Raw genomic sequence first — 18923 nt, forward strand, 5'->3', positions numbered from 1 at the left:
ACCCAATACATCACTACCTTTTCAGGTACACACGGACGCCAGTGAAGTGGGTCTCGGAGCCATCCTCTCCCAGACCACCGATGATGGTGAGCATGTAATTGCTTACGCGTCGAGGGGACTCCGAGGCCCGGAGCGGAATTATTCCACTTCTGAGAAGGAGTGCCTGGCCGTGGTCTGGGCTGTGGAAAAGTGGAGGCACTATCTGGAGGGACCAGAGTTCACAGTCTTCACGGACCACGCCGCACTGTCCTGGGCTTTCAACTGCCCGAAGACCACCTCTCGACTGACTCGTTGGATACTCCGACTGCAACAATTCAGCTTCAAGGTTCATTATCGGAAGGGTTGTCTTAACGTCGCCCCGGATGCACTGTCCCGTGCTTACGAACCACTCTCCATTCACTCCTCACCCTGTCTTGTCATGTCCTCGAAAAGCCCCTCGGACTTGCCGACCACATTGGCAGAATTGGCAGCTGCCCAAGGAACAGACCAGGGAGTGATGGACCTGAGGAGAGACAGCGTTCGGACAACATCTCCACCCGATCGCATCGGCTTCTGTGACAACCAAGGGCTATTGTACCGAAGAGTGCCGGTGAAGAACCAGGGAGAAAAGTGGCAGTTGGTCGTCCCGCAGACTCTGGTGGCAGAATTCCTGCGGTACTTCCACGACAACCCGTTGGGTGGTCATCTGGGTCGCCTGAAGACCCTCTTACGAGTGCTGGAGGTGGCCTGGTGGCCAACGGTCCGAAAGGACGTCTGGGATCACACAAAGACTTGTGTGACCTGCCAGCAGTACAAGGCAAGCAACACCAAGCCTGCAGGGCTACTACAGAGCACTCAAGTCACCGCTCCGGGAGTGATGTTAGGCATCGACCTGATGGGTCCATTCCCCAGGAGCAAAGCCGGCAACGTTTACCTCCTGGTGGTGGTGGACTATTACTCCAAATGGGTGGAGATGTTCCCCTTGAAAGACAGCAAAACACCTCGTCTCATCAAAATTCTCAGGGAGGAAATCTTCACCCGCTGGGGGGTGCCCTCGTATCTTGTTTCGGACAGAGGACCTCAATTCACTGCCAACTTGTTGATGGACCTCTGCAAGGCTTGGGGTGTGGTCCAGAAACTCACCACCAGTTACCACCCACAAACCAACCTTACAGAACGCATTAACCGGACATTGAAAACCATGATTGCATCATTCGTCGGCGAGCACCATAACACCTGGGACCAGTGGCTACCAGAGTTCCGCTTCGCCCTCAACACAGCTCACCAGGAAACCACTGGGAAAGTCCCTGCTGAGTTGGCTTTGGGTCGGAAGCTCCACGGCCCACTGGAGAGGCTGATCAATAAACCACCGTCTCCTGCAGACCAAGCCGCATATAACCTGGTGGAGAGACTACAGAAGATGGCGGAGGAGGTCCAGAGGAGAGTGGGTGTGCACCAGGCTAGACAAGCTAGGTATTATAATGCCCGCAGGAAAGAAGCGCACTTTCAAACGGGTGACCTAGTCTGGGTCAGGACTCATCCTCTCTCGAAGGCCAGCGACAAGTTCTCCGCCAAGCTAGCGCCCAAGTGGGAGGGGCCAGCTAAAGTACTGAGAAAATTAGGGCCGGTGAATTACCGAATTGGATGGAATAACCCACCTGATAAACAGGACACTGTCAATGTGGTTAATATAAAAAGGTTCTATGGTACCTCACCCTAGTAGCCGATGGCTGGAGGGGGGGTCTATGTAGCGCTGCCACACATTAAGTTGAAAAAAGGATTTATTTTATTTATGGCATTTAAAAGTGTATGTCATTTATGTAATAATGGTCCTTATTTAACGCCATCCTTTAAGGGTAAGGCCCTAAGTTGTTTTGTTTTGTTATTGTTTAAGGGGTGTTTTGAAAGCCTATGTTATGATTTGAGGGGATTATTTTGATTGACGGGTCTGAGGCTGTCTGACGCACGACAAAAGAGGCGTTGGTCGCCGGCCCGCGGGAGGAACGAACGAGAGAAAAAAACCATCCAGGAAGTCCACAGGAGACCTGGATCAGTTTGATCGATTATTTTATTAAATAATTACTCTGCTCGAACGAACGCTATAGGTGGAATATAGCTAAGGCCACACTGCAGCGCACGAGACTGCAACACTGAAGAGACCGGTGAGACCGTTTATATTTTCTGTTACACCCCGCGAGGATCCACTGTGTTTGTTTGCCCTGGAATCATTACTGTGGATTATATCGTTTCTGGGGATCCCTTTACTTTTTGCATAACCTTTTTGGAGTGACCTTTCGGTTTTCCCTGTTTCTGGGACGTTATTGGAGCCGTTTGGATCTATACGGAGCGACAAGGAACAATATAGCGTGCGGGCGTGCACGGTCGAGACGCGGACTTTTATTTACTCTTTTCTTACAGACCTATCTATTAAACTATTTAAACGGGCGGGCGTGCGTGCGTGCGTGCGTGCGTGCGAGCGTTGATCACGGACATTCGTTCAAACGGTGGTTCAGAACTTTCAGCTCATTCTTTTGATTTTGTGGGAATTTACAACTGGCTGTATTATTATTATTATTATTTAATCTGGTTGGATAAAACATCACCTAAGTTCATCACTACTTCGCTGTGTTCTCTTGAGTTTGTGTGCTGTGTGTCTAATGTCAATTAAGCTATTCCTGTCATACAGAAATCAGTTGTGTCGTAAGGAGATCAGTCAATATCTCGTAATTTAAAAAAGAGTAACAGTTTAATTTAATTATCAAACCGTTACAATACGACAAAAGAATAGACAGTGGCGGTGCTCACAAATACCATGTTTTGGGACCTGTTTTGGGCATTTTGCAACCTGTTGATGAGCTCGCAGTTTTCGCGGAGCGCATCGCAGCCACAGAGACGCTCCGTGTGTGTGTGTGTGTGTGTGTGTGTGTGGGAGACTGAAGTTGGGGAGAGAGAGAGGGGGGTAGATGCGGAGCACTCTGGTTACGTTCAAGACAATCGCGTGTTGTGTTTATAGCGACCCAGTGTTTTGACTATTCGGTGATATATTTTCGGCCTATTTGAGCCGAAACCGAATAGGCCGAAAATACATTTTTAGCCATTTTCGGCCGAATATTTTCGGTGGCCGAATTTTCGGTGCATCCCTAATTAAATTAGAATGTCTTAATGGAATTTTTATTTATAAAACGGTCCATTGTTCTTACCCATCTTTTTTGGCAGGAGATACACATCTTGTTTATAACGTCCCTCTGGAGCATTGAACAGCTCAATCAGGGCCAGGGCCTGGAGAGAGATGGACAGAAAACCCAGCTCATAGGTCAGGGGAAAAGTTTTCATAAAATCTATTGGTACAGAGCAGGATTGCCATTTGATGGTAAAGTAGTAGTAAAGGAGTTAGAGCCCATACATTTGACAGCAACACTAACATGATTAATTTTACTTAGGATTAGTTTTTTCTCCAAACACAACATTGTGTTCATTAACTACTGGAACCAGAAATTATTTGACCACAAAATATTGGATAGAAAGCTTATTATTGTAACATTACAGTATGTTGGACTATTGCCATACATAAAAGATGCCTATTCTACAGAGAAGAGAATGCTAAGACTCAAACCTGAGTTGTAGCAGTGATGGACAATACAAACGTAGGTACAGTGGAGCAGCTCAAATTCAGAAGCCTGCCCTGAGAAACAACACATAGTTGAAGTGAATAGTTGGATGAAAATCAAATGGACTAGAACAGTGGTTCTCAAAGTGGGGCCCAGGGACAAATGGACCCTTTCATGTCTGTAACTCTGATCAGTTTACAAATGGCACAAATTGAGTGTACGTAAATATGAAACCAAATGGACCACCTGTAAAGACTCATGGGGTCATTGGAATTATAAAGGTTGAGGACCACAGGACTAGAAATCCACATGGAAACAGAGCTTGGACAGGCAAAAGCTTGAAATAACAACAGTTATAAGTGATACTGTCAGACAGTCAGGAATAATCCACCAACTAGGAGAGTGCACCACAGGGAAAACTGCAGGAGCTGGGTCCAGGGAAACAAAGCCTTGTGTTACATTAAGGCACTGCCGTGTGGGAAAGCACAGTTTATACTGTAACACATTCAAGCTTTTACCATTTTGTCACATTTCAGTACCTCTGCTAGCAGGACAACTCTCTTGCCATCGGGCCAAATAATGTGGTCCACCTGGGAACGCACCCTCTCCCAGGTCAGCTCTGGGCTACGGAGACTTGCCTAAAGACATAGGACAGGACAGTCATAGATAAGATTGATATACGGTAGTACAATAAGGCAAAAACTGATGATTATTATCATAAACAATTTAACAATCTATTTGTTTTTGGATTATATGCTAAATGTACGCAATTAATTTGGATCATAAAATGATGGTAAAACAAAGTACTAAAGCTCATAAGTTATCCGATCCCGAACAGATGTCTTGAAGTTACTTCATATGTTTACGTAGCAGTCAAAGAAAAAAAGAAAATAATAATAATTGTAAATATATGATTAGTAAAGTTTTATTTGAGTATATTTTAATGATAATTTCATGCCTAATTACTCACAACATCAATCTCAGTATTAGAGTGTCCCATGTTGCAGACAATGCAGCCATTCTTCATTCTGTCAAGCTGCTCTCTGGTAACAACATTCTTATTACCTGAATTAACAGGGGTAAAAACAATATCACAAATGTAGAGCGTAGAAACTAAGTGATTCTAAATTAAAGTCAAATGTTATGCTTCAGTGAAAACACGTCGTGTATCATCTTGCTTGAGATAAAATGATGTAATGAAAATACATAATTTTCTGTCACGCTACATGATGCTAAAGTATACATTATGTTTAAGGATTTAAAGGTGAAATAGTAATTGAATTACCTTTTTAGAAGAATTATTAATTATATATTTAGTAGCAGATTCCCTTGACTGAACCCAATTTCTTTTTACTAACGACTACTATGCATAAAATACATTTGAGTGACTGTGTGTCTGTGTGGGTGGATGTGCGTGTATGAGCACGGAAGTACCACGCCAATACCGCTGGATGGCACTGTTGAGCAGCGTCTCACACACACACACACACACACACACACACACACACACACACACACACACACACACACACACACACACACAGGCCAGGGAGGGGGGGGGCGGTACAGACTACCAGTACAGCACCGGCTCTAAAATAGGAGTATGAATCGGCCCTGTCTGTATGCATTTGATTTACTATAAGTCGCTCTTGGATAAAGAACTTCTGCTAAATTGTAAATTGTAAGTGATGCCTGCAGAATTGTGATCATCAAAGCTGAAGTGAATTGGTGTCACTGCGTGAGGCCGGCTGGCTTACCAGTGCAGGTTATCACCACATCCATCTGCCGAATGACCTCATTCAGCTTGACCACACGAAAGCCGTCCATGCTGTGTGGACAATTTAGTTATTTAATTTTCATATTTTCTCCTTACATGTAATAAGAACAACTGAGATTTAAAAGAAAACCTCAATATATGATTTAGAAGTGAACAATAACTGGAATAATGTTGGCCAGAGTATCCCAGAGCTCAATCCTTAGCTCCCTCATGGTTTCCCTCTACACCTAATCTCACCGCCTAACATAGAAGATCTGAATTTTCACTGAAGTTTCACTCCAGAATAGGGACACTAGGGTTCCTGTGGTTGAAGGATACTAGCTGAAATACTTTAAACTATACCTTAAAGGTGATATAGACAAGTTTTCAGCCAAAATTTAAAAAATATATAAATGTATTTTGTTGGCCTTTTTTCCCTCTATCTTTCCCTATATTATGATGCTGAGGTGTTCTCCTGCAACAGCACACTCTCCCTTTGGCCCCCTCTGGCTGAATGCACTGTTTATATCCACTACAGTTTACTAGTCGGGACGTCGGAGGGGATTTAAACTTTTAGCCAATTGCAGCGCGAGGCTGTGCCGGTGTGTTCAACCCAGCAGTATTATAATGAAAACGCGATGCGATTTCATTGCAATGTATAATATTATCCCCATATCTTAGTTTCACCATTGTTCATGTGAAATAGTATGTTTATGATTTAATATGTAAGCCTATTGAAATTATGAGAATCACTATGTATAGCGCATGGTTGGGTGGTCCGGCCGGCTTGAAGCATGCATTCAACCCGTGCTCGCCAACGGTGACAAGCCGTCAAGGATCATCATAGCGATTTTTCTTCATTGCAATGAATAACCGTGGACAAAGTAGTTCACATGAACGATGCTGTAGTGGCTGGGGCATTTGAGGGGCAATATGTTTTACATGCACGATTAAAGAGAATTGAATTGAGAGCCAGTGAGTCTCCTCTGCTACTTCCTACTTCCTCATTTGCGGGACTCGTCATGTCAGTCGTGTGATATTGTGATTATGCTACAGTTACCCTTAAAAGAACATATCAACTCAATGTCATTGTTGTAACTAAGATATCGATAGAAATTCATAATTTTTTAATGTCATATTTAGCCATATGAGCGCAATATCCATAGCGTCCCTCCCAGCAGCAACAACAACAACCCCATAGCCTGAAGTGACCTGGCTCAGCCAATAGAATGACGGGGGGAGGGGGGTGGAGCTTATTTGAATTTGTTTGGAAACACTCAATCACTTCTGTGTACAAACACTGGAAACTTGTCTATAATCTATATCACCTTTAAATTACAAATCAAGTCAAATGAAAATAAACAGTATTCTACTGATTGGCAACCTTTCAGCATGGCCTAATCAATGTTCCTGCGGATAATATAAGGATAATTGAGGTAGCACAATGATGCACTAAAGGATTAGCAGAGTAATCGGCAGTCACTCACCATGCCTGCAGGGCACAGATGGGGTCGATCTCTGTGATGCACACAATTGCACCAAGGGCCTTCAGAGCAGTACAGCAACCTTTCCCCACCTGACCAGATGTACATTTAGAAGAAATGTCTGTCAGAAAACCAACGCTGACCAAATTAAAGTGTTAAGTGAGAACATTGTTTTAATCAAAGAATGACTCTGACCTCTCCATAACCACACACCACAACTTGTTTGCCTCCAAACATTACATCAGTCGTCCGTTTTAAGCTGGCAATGGGGATGAAAGGCATTATGACACAGTCATGAAACAATACCTAACAGTGATTGACATTTCATGCGTTACATAATACACTCCACTCACCCATCTAGGATAGATTCACGGCAGCAGTAGAGGTTGTCAAATTTCTGTTTGGTGACTGAGTCATTTACATTCATTGCAGGAACGCACAGTTTGCCAGCCTTGGACAACTGGTACAATCTGAGAACACACGTGGGAGGGTGAATATACAGTGTACACACACACACACACACACACACACACACACACACACACACACACACACACACACACGCTAAGGTGTCAGGCTTTGTAACCTTTCCAGGGTGTCTGGCTAATTGGTTCCATGGAGAGCTGACCTTGGACAGCTGCTGCAGCTCATCGTGTAGGTCTATCATCTTAGCCAGCAGGACTACAGTAATATCAGGCCTCTAACCTTTTCAAACCACAATGTCAAATTGAACTAATGCCAATTTGACCCTGGGTCAACAATCGTTTTCTCACTTCCAGCTCAGTTGAGTTCGGTTCAGCTTGGTTGTGTTCAGTTCAGTTAATGTCTACCATCACTATAAAACTTTGAACATAATGGTCATCTTCTCACACTAGAAGACTTTGAAAATACATTTGAAAGACTGCTAAATACTTCCAAGTCTCACAAAGACAATTTGCCAAAGACTATGAATATTGCAGGGTCACTATTTGCAGGAATACAAGGTTGTCAATAAATACATTTAATTTTGGACATTGTAGTCGAGTTAATTGCCCCATCATGTGACAGAGCAGAGGTACTACACATAAAATACTAGAGATTTGGTGCATTTATATAGCGCCTTTATCCAAGGTGCTTTACATAGATTGTGCATCAATTCACCCATTCACACACACATTCATACACTGATGGCGGCGGAACCCATGCAAGGCACCAACCAGCACATCAGGAGCAATTTGAGGTTCAGTGTCTTGCTCAAGGACACTTCTACACTAACTCTGGGGGAGGCCGGGTTCGAACTGGCAACCTTGCGGTTGCCATTCAGCCACTCTACCCCTGAGCCACCGCCGCGTTGCTATCTACTGTACTGTGCTGGTAGAGAGTGCACCTATTATTGGTCGTTGACTGATCAAGCCCTTCCTGGAGGATGATGACAGTGCACCACAAGTTGCGCAAAACTGTCATGATTATATTCAGAAATTTGGGAATTTGGCTGCAACAGTAAAATGGTTTAAAAGTTGTTTGTTTTACGACGTTTGTCGTTCATAAACTTTTCATACGACACCAGAACATGACAAGTCCATTCTAACCTATGCACTCCAGTTACACTCTCCTCCACAATGCCCTGAGTCTTCTTGAATACACTGGGATACTTCTTGTACACCCAGTGGGTCAGGTCTCCCCCGTCATCCAGGACCTAACAAAAACAGTTTCAATTCAAAGAAAACATCTGTAACTAAATGGAGCTTTATACTGAGATTCTTTCTTTTATGTGTTGTAAATAAAATAAAATGGCAATGATTATTATCATTATCAATAATAATAATACCAGTAAGACACCCTGAGGGTGAGGTTGCGTGCACGAATCCGCCTGGGTGACGGCAGACTGCTGGGCGAGCGTTGGCGTTTTGGCATGGGGGGTCAGATCAACATATGGAATGTCAGACCAGGTCAGCTCCATATATGGAGATCTAAGGGTGGCAGAGGGGGCAGTGTCTTAAGTGTACAGGGTTTGATGAGGCCCCAGGTGGGGTCGGGCCTTAATTTTCGGGCCAGTTGAGAATGGACAGGTATCAGTGAGAGGGAGACATCGAAGAGGAAGGACGGGTGGGGAGGATCAACATATGGAATGTCAGAACAGGTCAGCTCCATGGAGATCTAAGGGTCAGATGTTGCTGGCCGGCTCAATATATGCAGATCTAGGTAATGATGTCGTGATCTTCATATATGGTGACGGCCATATATGGTGGCGTGGCGTGTCACGAGGCGTGACGTCGTGAGGCGTGACCATATATGGAGGCGCGACACGAGGCGTGACACAATGCACTGGGATACGGGATATGCAGGTTTTCATAGTAAACTGCGACCATAGGTCGCAATAGGATAAAGTATATTTTGTTGCTCATTAAACGTTATCTGACCCCAAAGAGACATCTTTGAAAGTTGAATTTGCTTTGTGTGTGTGTGTGTGTGTGTGTGTGCGCGTGTATATGGGTGTGCATGCGTGAGCATGTGTGTGCGTGTGTGTGCGTGTGTGTGTGTGTGTGTGTGTTTCGGTGTGAAACCCTGTTTGACAATGCACTATTTCTTACAAAATGTATACAAAATTTACTTTTGTGTGGTTTGTATTTATCGTGCAGCTTTTCGTAATGTTTTGTAGTTTAGTTTGTTTGGTTTTTTATAATCCCATAAAGGATGAGTCACACACACACACACACACACATTTGTTCATACAGGTGGGTGTTAAGTGTATAATGGGTTCACGCTGATACCATGTTGGCTTGCCAGCCCTCGGTGTTGACACAGCGGTCGATGCACCACCAGAAGTCATCCTCTGACTCACCCTTCCATGCAAACACAGGTATTCCTGTAAAAACAAAAACCCATGTAGAAACGTATACCAAAGCAAGCACACGTGTACTGTACTGTACTGTACTGTAACAAACGTGCATAATAAAGAGAAAGTGAGAGAGGCATAGCTGTGGGTTAAAGGTATAATCTGGTACAGATCCATTAGGTTAGTACTATGTTGACTGAGTATGGGCCTTTTCACACAGCGATTCTAAGACTTGGGCTGAGCTTAGTATAACCATGTTCCACCATATTTGTTAACCCCTGGCTTTAGAGCAGTGGTTTCCAACCTGTGGTCCTTGAGGGGGTTCCAGGTGGTCCCCAGCTACATGATGGAGAGTTGGTATCCAAATGGACCCTTGTAGATCTTTAACTCTTGAGAGTGTAAAATGAAACCAAATGGACCCTCACAGGTTAATTTGGTTTCATGTTATGCTCTCAAGAAGAGTTGAGATTTCATCCATTGACCACGTGCGAGCGTATAGCCTAATACGTGTGCATGTCGCGCAGGGAATAATTATGGTATACAGTCTGAAAAAACCTAGGCTATAGCACTGTGCAAGGAAGCTTATGGAGGAAAAGTCGCCAACGTCATTTTCTCTACCCTGCAATTCCAACCGGCAGATTCGTCACACTCTGTGGCAAACGGCTGCTGAAACTCTGGTGGAATACATTGGAGTTGAGTGGACAATCATCTGAACAAACACTATCTCTATTGAGACCGCCCCGGCGTCACGTGACCTCATGTCCCTTCCTTCTCATCTGTTCTGTGTACAGTACAGGGTTTTTTTATTAGACAACAAACTTCCCATTTATTCTAACTTCAGTTAACAGTAATGATCCTCACTCAAGTGTTCTGGGGGATAAGCTCACAAATTCAGGGATAATCCTGTTCTAGACTGTGATACTGATTAGTCTAAGGGTGGGGATATTCCACTATGTTGTTAGCCCAGGGCTAATGGAGCTGTAAGCCTTCAATCACATAAACATCCTCAGTATTAATTCATGCATTTGTAAGTTGTAACCAAATGGACTCTTTCGCTTCCATTGGGTTACATGCAGGTTTCCATTTGTTTTGTACACTCTCAGAGTTAAATTAAAAGCGAACTGTGAGTCTTACCACTCTCTGCCAACGCAGCCGCCACCTCATTCTGAGTGGAGTAGATGTTACAGGCTGTCCAGCGACATTGGGCCCCAAGGGCCACCAGAGTCTCAATCAAAACCTGACAGAGAGAGAGAGAGAGAGAGAGAGGTTGAATTAAATGTATTAAAAAAAGGGACAGAAATCACACTGCCATAGTGGAGTGACAGCTAGGTATCTGAGTAAATGACATAGTGGAGTCACTGGAGTGACAGCCAGGTATCTAAGTAAATTACATAGTGGAGTGACAGCCAGGTATCTAAGTAAATGACATAGTGGAGTGACAGCCAGGTATCTAAGTAAATGACATAGTGGAGTGACAGCCAGGTATCTAAGTAAATTACATAGTGGAGTGACAGCCAGGTATCTAAGTAAATTACATAGTGGAGTGACAGCCAGATATCTAAGTAAATGACATAGTGGAGTGACAGCCAGATATCTAAGTAAATTACATAGTGGAGTGACAGCCAGGTATCTAAGTAAATTACATAGTGGAGTGACAGCCAGGTATCTAAGTAAATTACATAGTGGAGTGACAGCCAGATATCTAAGTAAATGACATAGTGGAGTGACAGCCAGGTATCTAAGTAAATGGACGTACCGCCGTCTGAGCGGTGATATGGGTGCAGCCTACTATCTTGGCCCCTGCCAGAGGTTTCTCCCCCTGAGCTCTCTTCCTCAGGGATATCAGGGCTGACATATCTATGTGTGGAGAAACAGAGGGATTACAGAATGAGTGGAAACTGACACAAAATAAACTGAAAATAAATAATACAATTTCTTTGTACGGGATTTCTTTAAAAAAAACTTTAAAATAAATAAATAATTATAACACATAATAATGTGCTTGTGCGTAGGTGTGCAGTTAATTAATTAATTAATTCAAGTTTTATTTATTCTCGATATTACACTGAGTAATTAAACTAATTTTCAGTGTCGTCGAGTAATACAATATCATATAGAAAAACATCACAATACATCGGAAGATCAGGAAAAGAAAAACAAAAGGTATACAAGAATATATAGAGTAGACGAGTATAGAGTATATGTGAATTACATAGGTTTACAAATAAAAAGCTAAGACAAATTTCAAAACGATCTAAAAACATATTGTATGCTCACCAAGGACTCATGTGGTCAATTTTAATGCCGTTTGCAGGTCATTTCATGTATTAGGGCCACAGAAGCTAAAAGCAGATCTACCAAGTTCAGAGTAAACTTTTGGTACCTTGAATTTGGGGAAATGACTTGACCGGGTGTGGTAGGGTTCAGAGTCCCATTTCAGAAAAGATGAGATGTATTTAGGACAATCTCCAAGCATGGCTTTATACAAGAACAGGTGCCAATGCAGTTCTCGTTCTCGTCTTTATTTCTATACAAAAAGCCAATTTTATGTCGCAATTTACGAAGGACCTCTGTAGGTTGTTTAAAAGTAAGTCTCTCATCAATCCAAATACCAAGATATTTATACTCTGTGACTCTTTCGATATCAGCTCTATTCATAGAAGATATGCGAATGTCATTATAGGAGATTGTTTTGGCTCTGGAGAACAACGTGAATTTTGTTTTGCTGATGTTCAACATCAATCTGAGACCAATAAGGGCATCCTGGAGGACGTTAAAAGAAAGTTGTAGGTTTTCTATTGCGACTTGTATAGTCTGCAGTACAATAAATGACTGTGTCATCTGCATAGAGATGACAGCTACAGTTATTTAAAGAGGATCGGTGATATTATTTATATAGATACTAAAAAGGATTGGGCCCAGTATTGATTCTTGTGGGACACCTTTTGAAATGGTTAAAAACTCAGACTGGGTATTTGCTGTTTGACACATTGACGTCTTTTAGACAGGTAGCTTTGGAACCAACTACAGACATTTGTGTCAAAACCAACACTGTCTCTGCAACAGAAGGGAACGATGGACAGTATCAAAAGCTTTTGATAAATCTACAAATGATTTGATAAACAAATGCAGATTTGCTGAACAACAATGGCAGCAGGCTGGAGGAGCGTACAGTATTTTAAAACCCACCTGGGCACGAGAGAGAGATTTCAAACAATGACGTGTGTATACCAAACAAAAATAAATTCTAAGGTGGAAATAGAAGGAGAGAGAGTTGAATGAAATGGGGAGAAAAAGGTAGCTTATAGGTGAATAGAAGAGAGAGGATGCCCTGATCATGTTTCCCAATGGAGAGTACTGACAAAGCCCTAGCCTGGGGTCATGAACTGTTTGGGAGCCAAGAGAAGGACTTTAATATCAAACAATGCTAGAGCAGCAGAAACGGACACCACGTGATACGTATCTGGGAACAAAGTGGCCACAGGGTGCTCAAAGCCCTCTCTGTCTTGTTCACAGTGGTACAGAGTGTCTAATTGCTCACAGCATCTCATAGTACATTACAGTATGTACTGTTAAGCACGGTCCATACTCCTTCCGACCCTCCAAACATTTCTTGTACGAATATGTATTGGCCTTAAGTCGGCACAACTTTGATCCTCTTCCGGCCTATCGGCATAACTAAATACATTCTTTGCCACTCTTTCACGCAAGTAATCATGTGATGTTACAATAATATTGTCACATCATAGTTGACTCTGATTCTGAAATGCAATGTTCCTGACCAGCTCTTGGTTTCATGTGCCTGTGAGGTTTCACATACCTTGCTCTGCGATCTCGATCTCGCGTCGGCCGAACTCGGCCTGTTTGACGTTCTTAACACAGAAGTCGGTACTGCCCTGGGTGTTGAGCTGAGCTTTGTCCCGTGGAGAGGTCTCATCATCAGAGCTGTCTGAGTAAGAGGCAGCTGGGAAATGCGGGAGACCACACAAAAAGCCACCATTATGGCGCGCACACACAAAGGATACAATTATGAAACTAATACCTTATAATCATTGTGTCAATCAAATGGTGTGTGTGTGTGTGTGTGTGCGTGCGTGCGTTGTACCTGAGCTGTAACTGTCTGTCGAGGACTGCGAGATGGACCGTGACAGAGAGCGCCTGCCAGCCTTGGTGGGGTACTTGCTGAACTCCTGTTTATCCTCTGTGTTAGCAAACTGGATCTGAGAAGAACACCACCAGACACAATGGAAAACAACAGGGATATAAATAGGCTACTATATAAATCATTAAACAAATGGTAGATAATAGACATGAATCACTTGAAGCCAGGCAGCGCATGCCAGGACTCGCGTCTGTACTTTATATGCTTGTTTATCATCAAATCAGAAGCCTGAAAGGGAGAAAATAAATGGTAAGCTATAAACGTTAGATAATATAATAACTAATTCTACTGTATGCCTGAGTTTCTGCTTTTATTTGAGCTTTTATTTTTTCTGTGCCAGGCCAGACGAAAAATATGTCACCTCAAAGCTCTGGGTACTAGACATCGTCTGAGCCTTCTACATTAACACAGAGCAGATAAATCACAGGTGGGTCAGGGGAGAAGGGAGGTGGGGCCTATCTATTTTTAGAAACTTCCTCCCAAGACTGATTTATGCTTCATTCAAATGCACAGGCTTCAGCTGTTGGCATGGCTCACCTCCATGTCAACCAGACCCTTCAAAGGGCCCAGGATGGATGAAATACTGCTGGCTGCTTGGTTGGGAAGGCTAGGCCTGGATGTTTGCAGGCATACTAAAAGTTAATTCATACTACAATTGCACTTTTGCATGACGAAAGTGTCTGTGTGCATTGTTCAGTTGAATATGAATATAGGCCTATATATAGTACATACATACATACATACTGTACATACACACACAGACACACACACACACACACACACACACACACGCAGATCCAACACACCAAAGGTCCGACATGCGGAAACGGTCAGACATGCGGTCAGACATGCGGTCGAACATGCGCTGCTCCCGTGCTTGCGGTTATGGTTAGGTTAGGGTTTGAGGTAGGTCGTCGGTCTAATGACAGTCAGACCAATAGTATGTCGGAACTGCCAGAGCGCTCTGTCTTCTGGAATGTAAAATAAGAGCACTGTTTACCTCTAATGTAGTTTTCACTGTTACACTTAAAAATATAAAATAACAAGTGTGAGCCCATTCATATTCATAGCTATGTAGGTTGTTGAACTGAACGATAATTAAACTTTTACCTATCCTTTTATAATGGACGATTAGGGCAAGTGAGCATGACCTTTTTAAAGAAGTCCTGTACTTGCGATGGGCAAGTGCCTCTGAGACCTTAGTGTCAAAGTGTAACAGTGCTAATTATAAGACTATAGCTGGTGTGAAATTGGCTTTCTTTAGCACTCTGTGGGCTACAATTGGCCTCAAGATCCAAGAAATCCACTGAGTGCCCAATGCACACGCTGAGCTAAGAACAGTCTGGCAGCCCTAGCAGCCAGACAACACTTAGATGTCACCATTAGAGAGATTAAGGAGAGTCTGACAGATGTCCCATTAGGTCTTTTAAACTGGGTCATCAGGGGCAGTGGGGAGCTGCAGAGTACGGCTACGCCTGATTTATCAGTTGCGTGCTAGTGCCTCGCACCAGAAATGGCAGATCTACAAGCTCACAACGTATCAAACGGCGATGCATTGTGGGTTTGTAGATCAGCTATTATGCAGTGAGACAATGCACAGCAAATTATGAATCAGGCTATACACTGGTGGACCAACTTAATGCAGTTTGATTGATATAACCCCTTTTAGCCAATAGATTAGCACATAAAGAATTTTTCATATCAAGGTACATTATTTATTCTGCATTTGAGCCACGAACCACCATTTGATGAGATTTTGCCTCTCAGACCCAAAACGTGGAATATTTTGTTGTTGGATAAGATTTACCATTAGGAGAGAACAGGCAAACACTGGACAAAATGACAATTCTTCTACATTATATAATTGTATTGACTTTTTGTAAATTACCATAAGTAATGCAGATGTTTAACAATAATTTAACTCTTGAGGGACCCGTACGGGTACATTTGGTTTCATTTGACACTCCAGAGTTAAAGATCTATAAGGATCCAATCCATTACCAACTCTCCATCATTTAGCTGGGGACCACCTGGAATCCCTTCAAGGACCACAGGTGGTCCCCGGACCGCTGGTTGAAAACCACTGCTATAGACCACAAGTGAGTGACCACATTCTTGAGATCTGCAAGAATGGGCCTGTGAGAAGGTTGTTTCAGGACTGGGTAGCAGTTCACTGAAACAAGTAAGCACCATGACGTGTGCTTCAGTTAAAGACAACCTGGCTATGGCCACAGATCAATTGGGACTTACTCGGATGAATTGAATATGAAGGACCCCAATGGAAACTAGCCATAGTGCTTTCTTAGGCTACAAATCCTCTTAGCAGACCTTGTATTGAACTGTACTTTCCTGTGCTTTTTCTGCAAACTGTAAAATAAAGTATTCAATCAGTCAATCACTCACAAGTTAACTTACAACACATTTGACTTGGTTGGCGATGGCACCATGGAGTAGAAGAAGAAATTAAGGATACATTTACCTCCCTAAAAGATACTGCTAGTGATGGAGATATGTGATGGTGGAGTGAAGGACAGAGTTTACACAAAAAAAATCCTTACTTGTTCATCTCTTTTTGCCCATCCAAGAAAACAGGTGTAGTACAGTATGTCCATTTCCAATATTCCTTCCCATAAAGCCTTTTAAGTGGCTTGTTGTGATATTTTATATGTCCATAGAATGTGTTTGGAGTAAAAACGAACACGTCTGCTTGCTGCGTTGACACAACACACAACTGATAATTCCGGGAGAACATGAACGCCTGACTAAAAACAGTTGGATAACATTGTGATCGTGTGAGTGTGAGCTGAGCTCCACAGTATGATGTTAATGCAGACATAGTGCTAATATAATGACACAACACTTCTACATGATAGAATGCAATATTCAATAGTCATATACAGGTAAATAGTATATGTTTATGCAGGCTGACTTCAAAGTGGTAACAATGATAAAATACTAACTATACTAAATTGTTAGTAGGCTTATGCAATACTCAATCATAATTGTACATGTAAATTTCAGTTTAGTTTGTTTATGCAGTGGGTAAAAATACTACACATGGTAAATATGCCGTAAAACACTGCATACTAATGATGTAACATATTAGGGTTAAGTACTGATTTTCACATAAGATTGAGTGTTGGGAACTTGTGAAAATGGCACGCCTGGTCTAGCTCTCTGGTAACTGCTACACAATTATGATTATTCTGAATTTAAGGCGTTCACAATGGAAGGTGTCTTGTACTTTGTGGACAAATTGCCTTGACAATACAGATTTTGATATCATCTCGCGATTGATTTAGTGGTCTACGTTTCAGATGAAATAAGAAATTAAGTTTTCAAACATAATCCAATGATGATGTACAATGATGTACCAACTGTCATTCATTCTACTCTCATAACACTTCATTCCAAGGGCATTAATGAAAACTGGACCTGAACAGTCTGCAGTGTGTCACTACTGCTTAATGAAACAATACAAACCGAGATGAGCAGCTGGGTTCTAGCTCACCTTTTTGCATCGGTTTTAGGATTAAGACTACGTTCTGGCTAGTGCATTTCAGTGTTTTCCAGGCCAGTACAGAGATGGCATAAGCGACTCATTCTCCTGTGGTCAGAACATTTAGGGAAATATTGTTGCGCAGACAGTCAATGGCTTGCTCCAGAGTTCTGTCCTCTGTGGTCTTTTGAAGAGATGATATTGCAACTAATTGACTGCCCTCCGATAATATATAATGGCCATTAAAGCCATACTGAATAGTTTGCAGTGGTGAGTAATTCACGATTAAGAGCTCAGCTCAGCCCAAATACAAAGACATCATTGAAAACTTGCGGCATACGAGAACCGACAATTGACACATACGTGTGTGTGTGTGTGTGTGTGTGTTTGTGTTTGTGTGTGTCAGTGGTACCCAAGTTGCAGAATAAAGTTACGGTATGAGCCCCCTGGTGATGAGATAGTCGTGACTCACCCGCTCCCGCCCATTCCCGTGTCTGTGTGCCATGGTTGCCGGTCAGACCCTGGTCTTTCAGGTTAGTTTCTGTCTCCCTGTGGCTGTGTCCTCTGTGTGATGGTGCTAGGTGTCCCTGATGTTATTATCCTACAACCCTCCCAGGCAGAGGTGGGGGGAGGTTCCCAACTATTATCATCATTTCTAATGGAGAGAGAGAGAGGGAAGGCCGAGATAGTAGGGGCGTCCAACCCAGCCCGCCCACCCGCCCGCCCGCCCTCTCTCTCTCTCTCTCTCTCTCTCTCTCTCTCTCTCTCTCTCTCGACCCTTGACAACTAGCTGCTAAAATCAGTAGGTTATAGTCTATGGCCAAGCTGTTGTGTGCACGCACGTGCACACACACACACACACACACACACACACACACACACACACACACACACACACCCTCACAACACTAACAGCAGCTTAGAGTACTTATTAGTACTAGCCATACTAATAAGAGGGGATAGACACAGGAATTATACTCTCTGTTTCCGTTAGCCTTCTGTAGCATCTACAGGTCACCGACCCAGTAGCATCTTAAATCTAAGTACACTTTCAATCTTACTCTTAGAAACATTTTTTAGCCATGTTGTGAATTGCCGGTATAATGACAAAATGCAGGTTGGGCACTGACCCAACACCACAAAGTCTGATTGAAAAGACAAATGACAACCCACCTCATCTCCTAACCTAACCATAACTGCAAGCACGGGAGCAGACACTAGTCCGACATGCGGATGAATGTCGGACTAATGCCCTGTCTGAAAAGCGTCCACCTCCCAATTTAATAAAAGGACAGTCAGACCCTGACTAAAGACAACAGCTGTTAACCAAGAACTTGTCCCCAGTCAAGTTAGAGATGGAACACTCTTGAAATTTGGCTTCAAGTATGAATCATCTTAAGTTATACAGTACAGTATAAACAGAACAGAACATCTAACAACACTTACAATGACAAATCCACACTGCAAAATGACCACGCCTTCATTGGCCTCTCACAGACTGAGACAGGCGTCCACGTACTGCCATGTCATTTAGATCAACACAGACGTGACGGATTATAGTGTTATGAAAAAACATACATGTTGCTGGTAATCTTTTCCGTTTAAACTATGACCTTTATT

At 42.9% G+C, this 18923-nt stretch overlaps 1 protein-coding gene across 2 annotated transcripts in view; it reads right to left on the reverse strand.

The window, feature by feature from the left end:
- ahcyl1 (adenosylhomocysteinase-like 1) overlaps positions 1-18923 on the reverse strand; it is a 29517-nt gene that overhangs the window by 7800 nt on the left and 2794 nt on the right. Inside the window, exons 1-15 of one of the 2 annotated variants that reach the window (XM_080764135.1) lie at positions 17776-17907; positions 13748-13862; positions 13463-13606; positions 11399-11499; positions 10777-10879; positions 9578-9672; positions 8396-8502; positions 7181-7297; positions 7023-7086; positions 6831-6919; positions 5345-5415; positions 4558-4652; positions 4127-4225; positions 3593-3661; positions 3180-3258 (exon numbers count right to left, since the gene is read on the reverse strand). In XM_080764135.1, coding sequence (XP_080620261.1) covers positions 3180-3258; positions 3593-3661; positions 4127-4225; positions 4558-4652; positions 5345-5415; positions 6831-6919; positions 7023-7086; positions 7181-7297; positions 8396-8502; positions 9578-9672; positions 10777-10879; positions 11399-11499; positions 13463-13606; positions 13748-13862; positions 17776-17808 — 1381 coding nt within the window. In that variant the 5' untranslated portion in view covers positions 17809-17907. Of the gene's footprint in view, positions 1-3179; positions 3259-3592; positions 3662-4126; positions 4226-4557; positions 4653-5344; positions 5416-6830; positions 6920-7022; positions 7087-7180; positions 7298-8395; positions 8503-9577; positions 9673-10776; positions 10880-11398; positions 11500-13462; positions 13607-13747; positions 13863-17775; positions 17908-18923 lie in introns of those variants that run through there. The other variant, XM_080764134.1, reaches the window with a different exon arrangement.

The sequence above is a fragment of the Protomyctophum bolini genome, assembly GCF_963924005.1.
Source record: "Protomyctophum bolini genome assembly, chromosome: 5".
NCBI classification, from domain to species: domain Eukaryota; kingdom Metazoa; phylum Chordata; class Actinopteri; order Myctophiformes; family Myctophidae; genus Protomyctophum; species Protomyctophum bolini.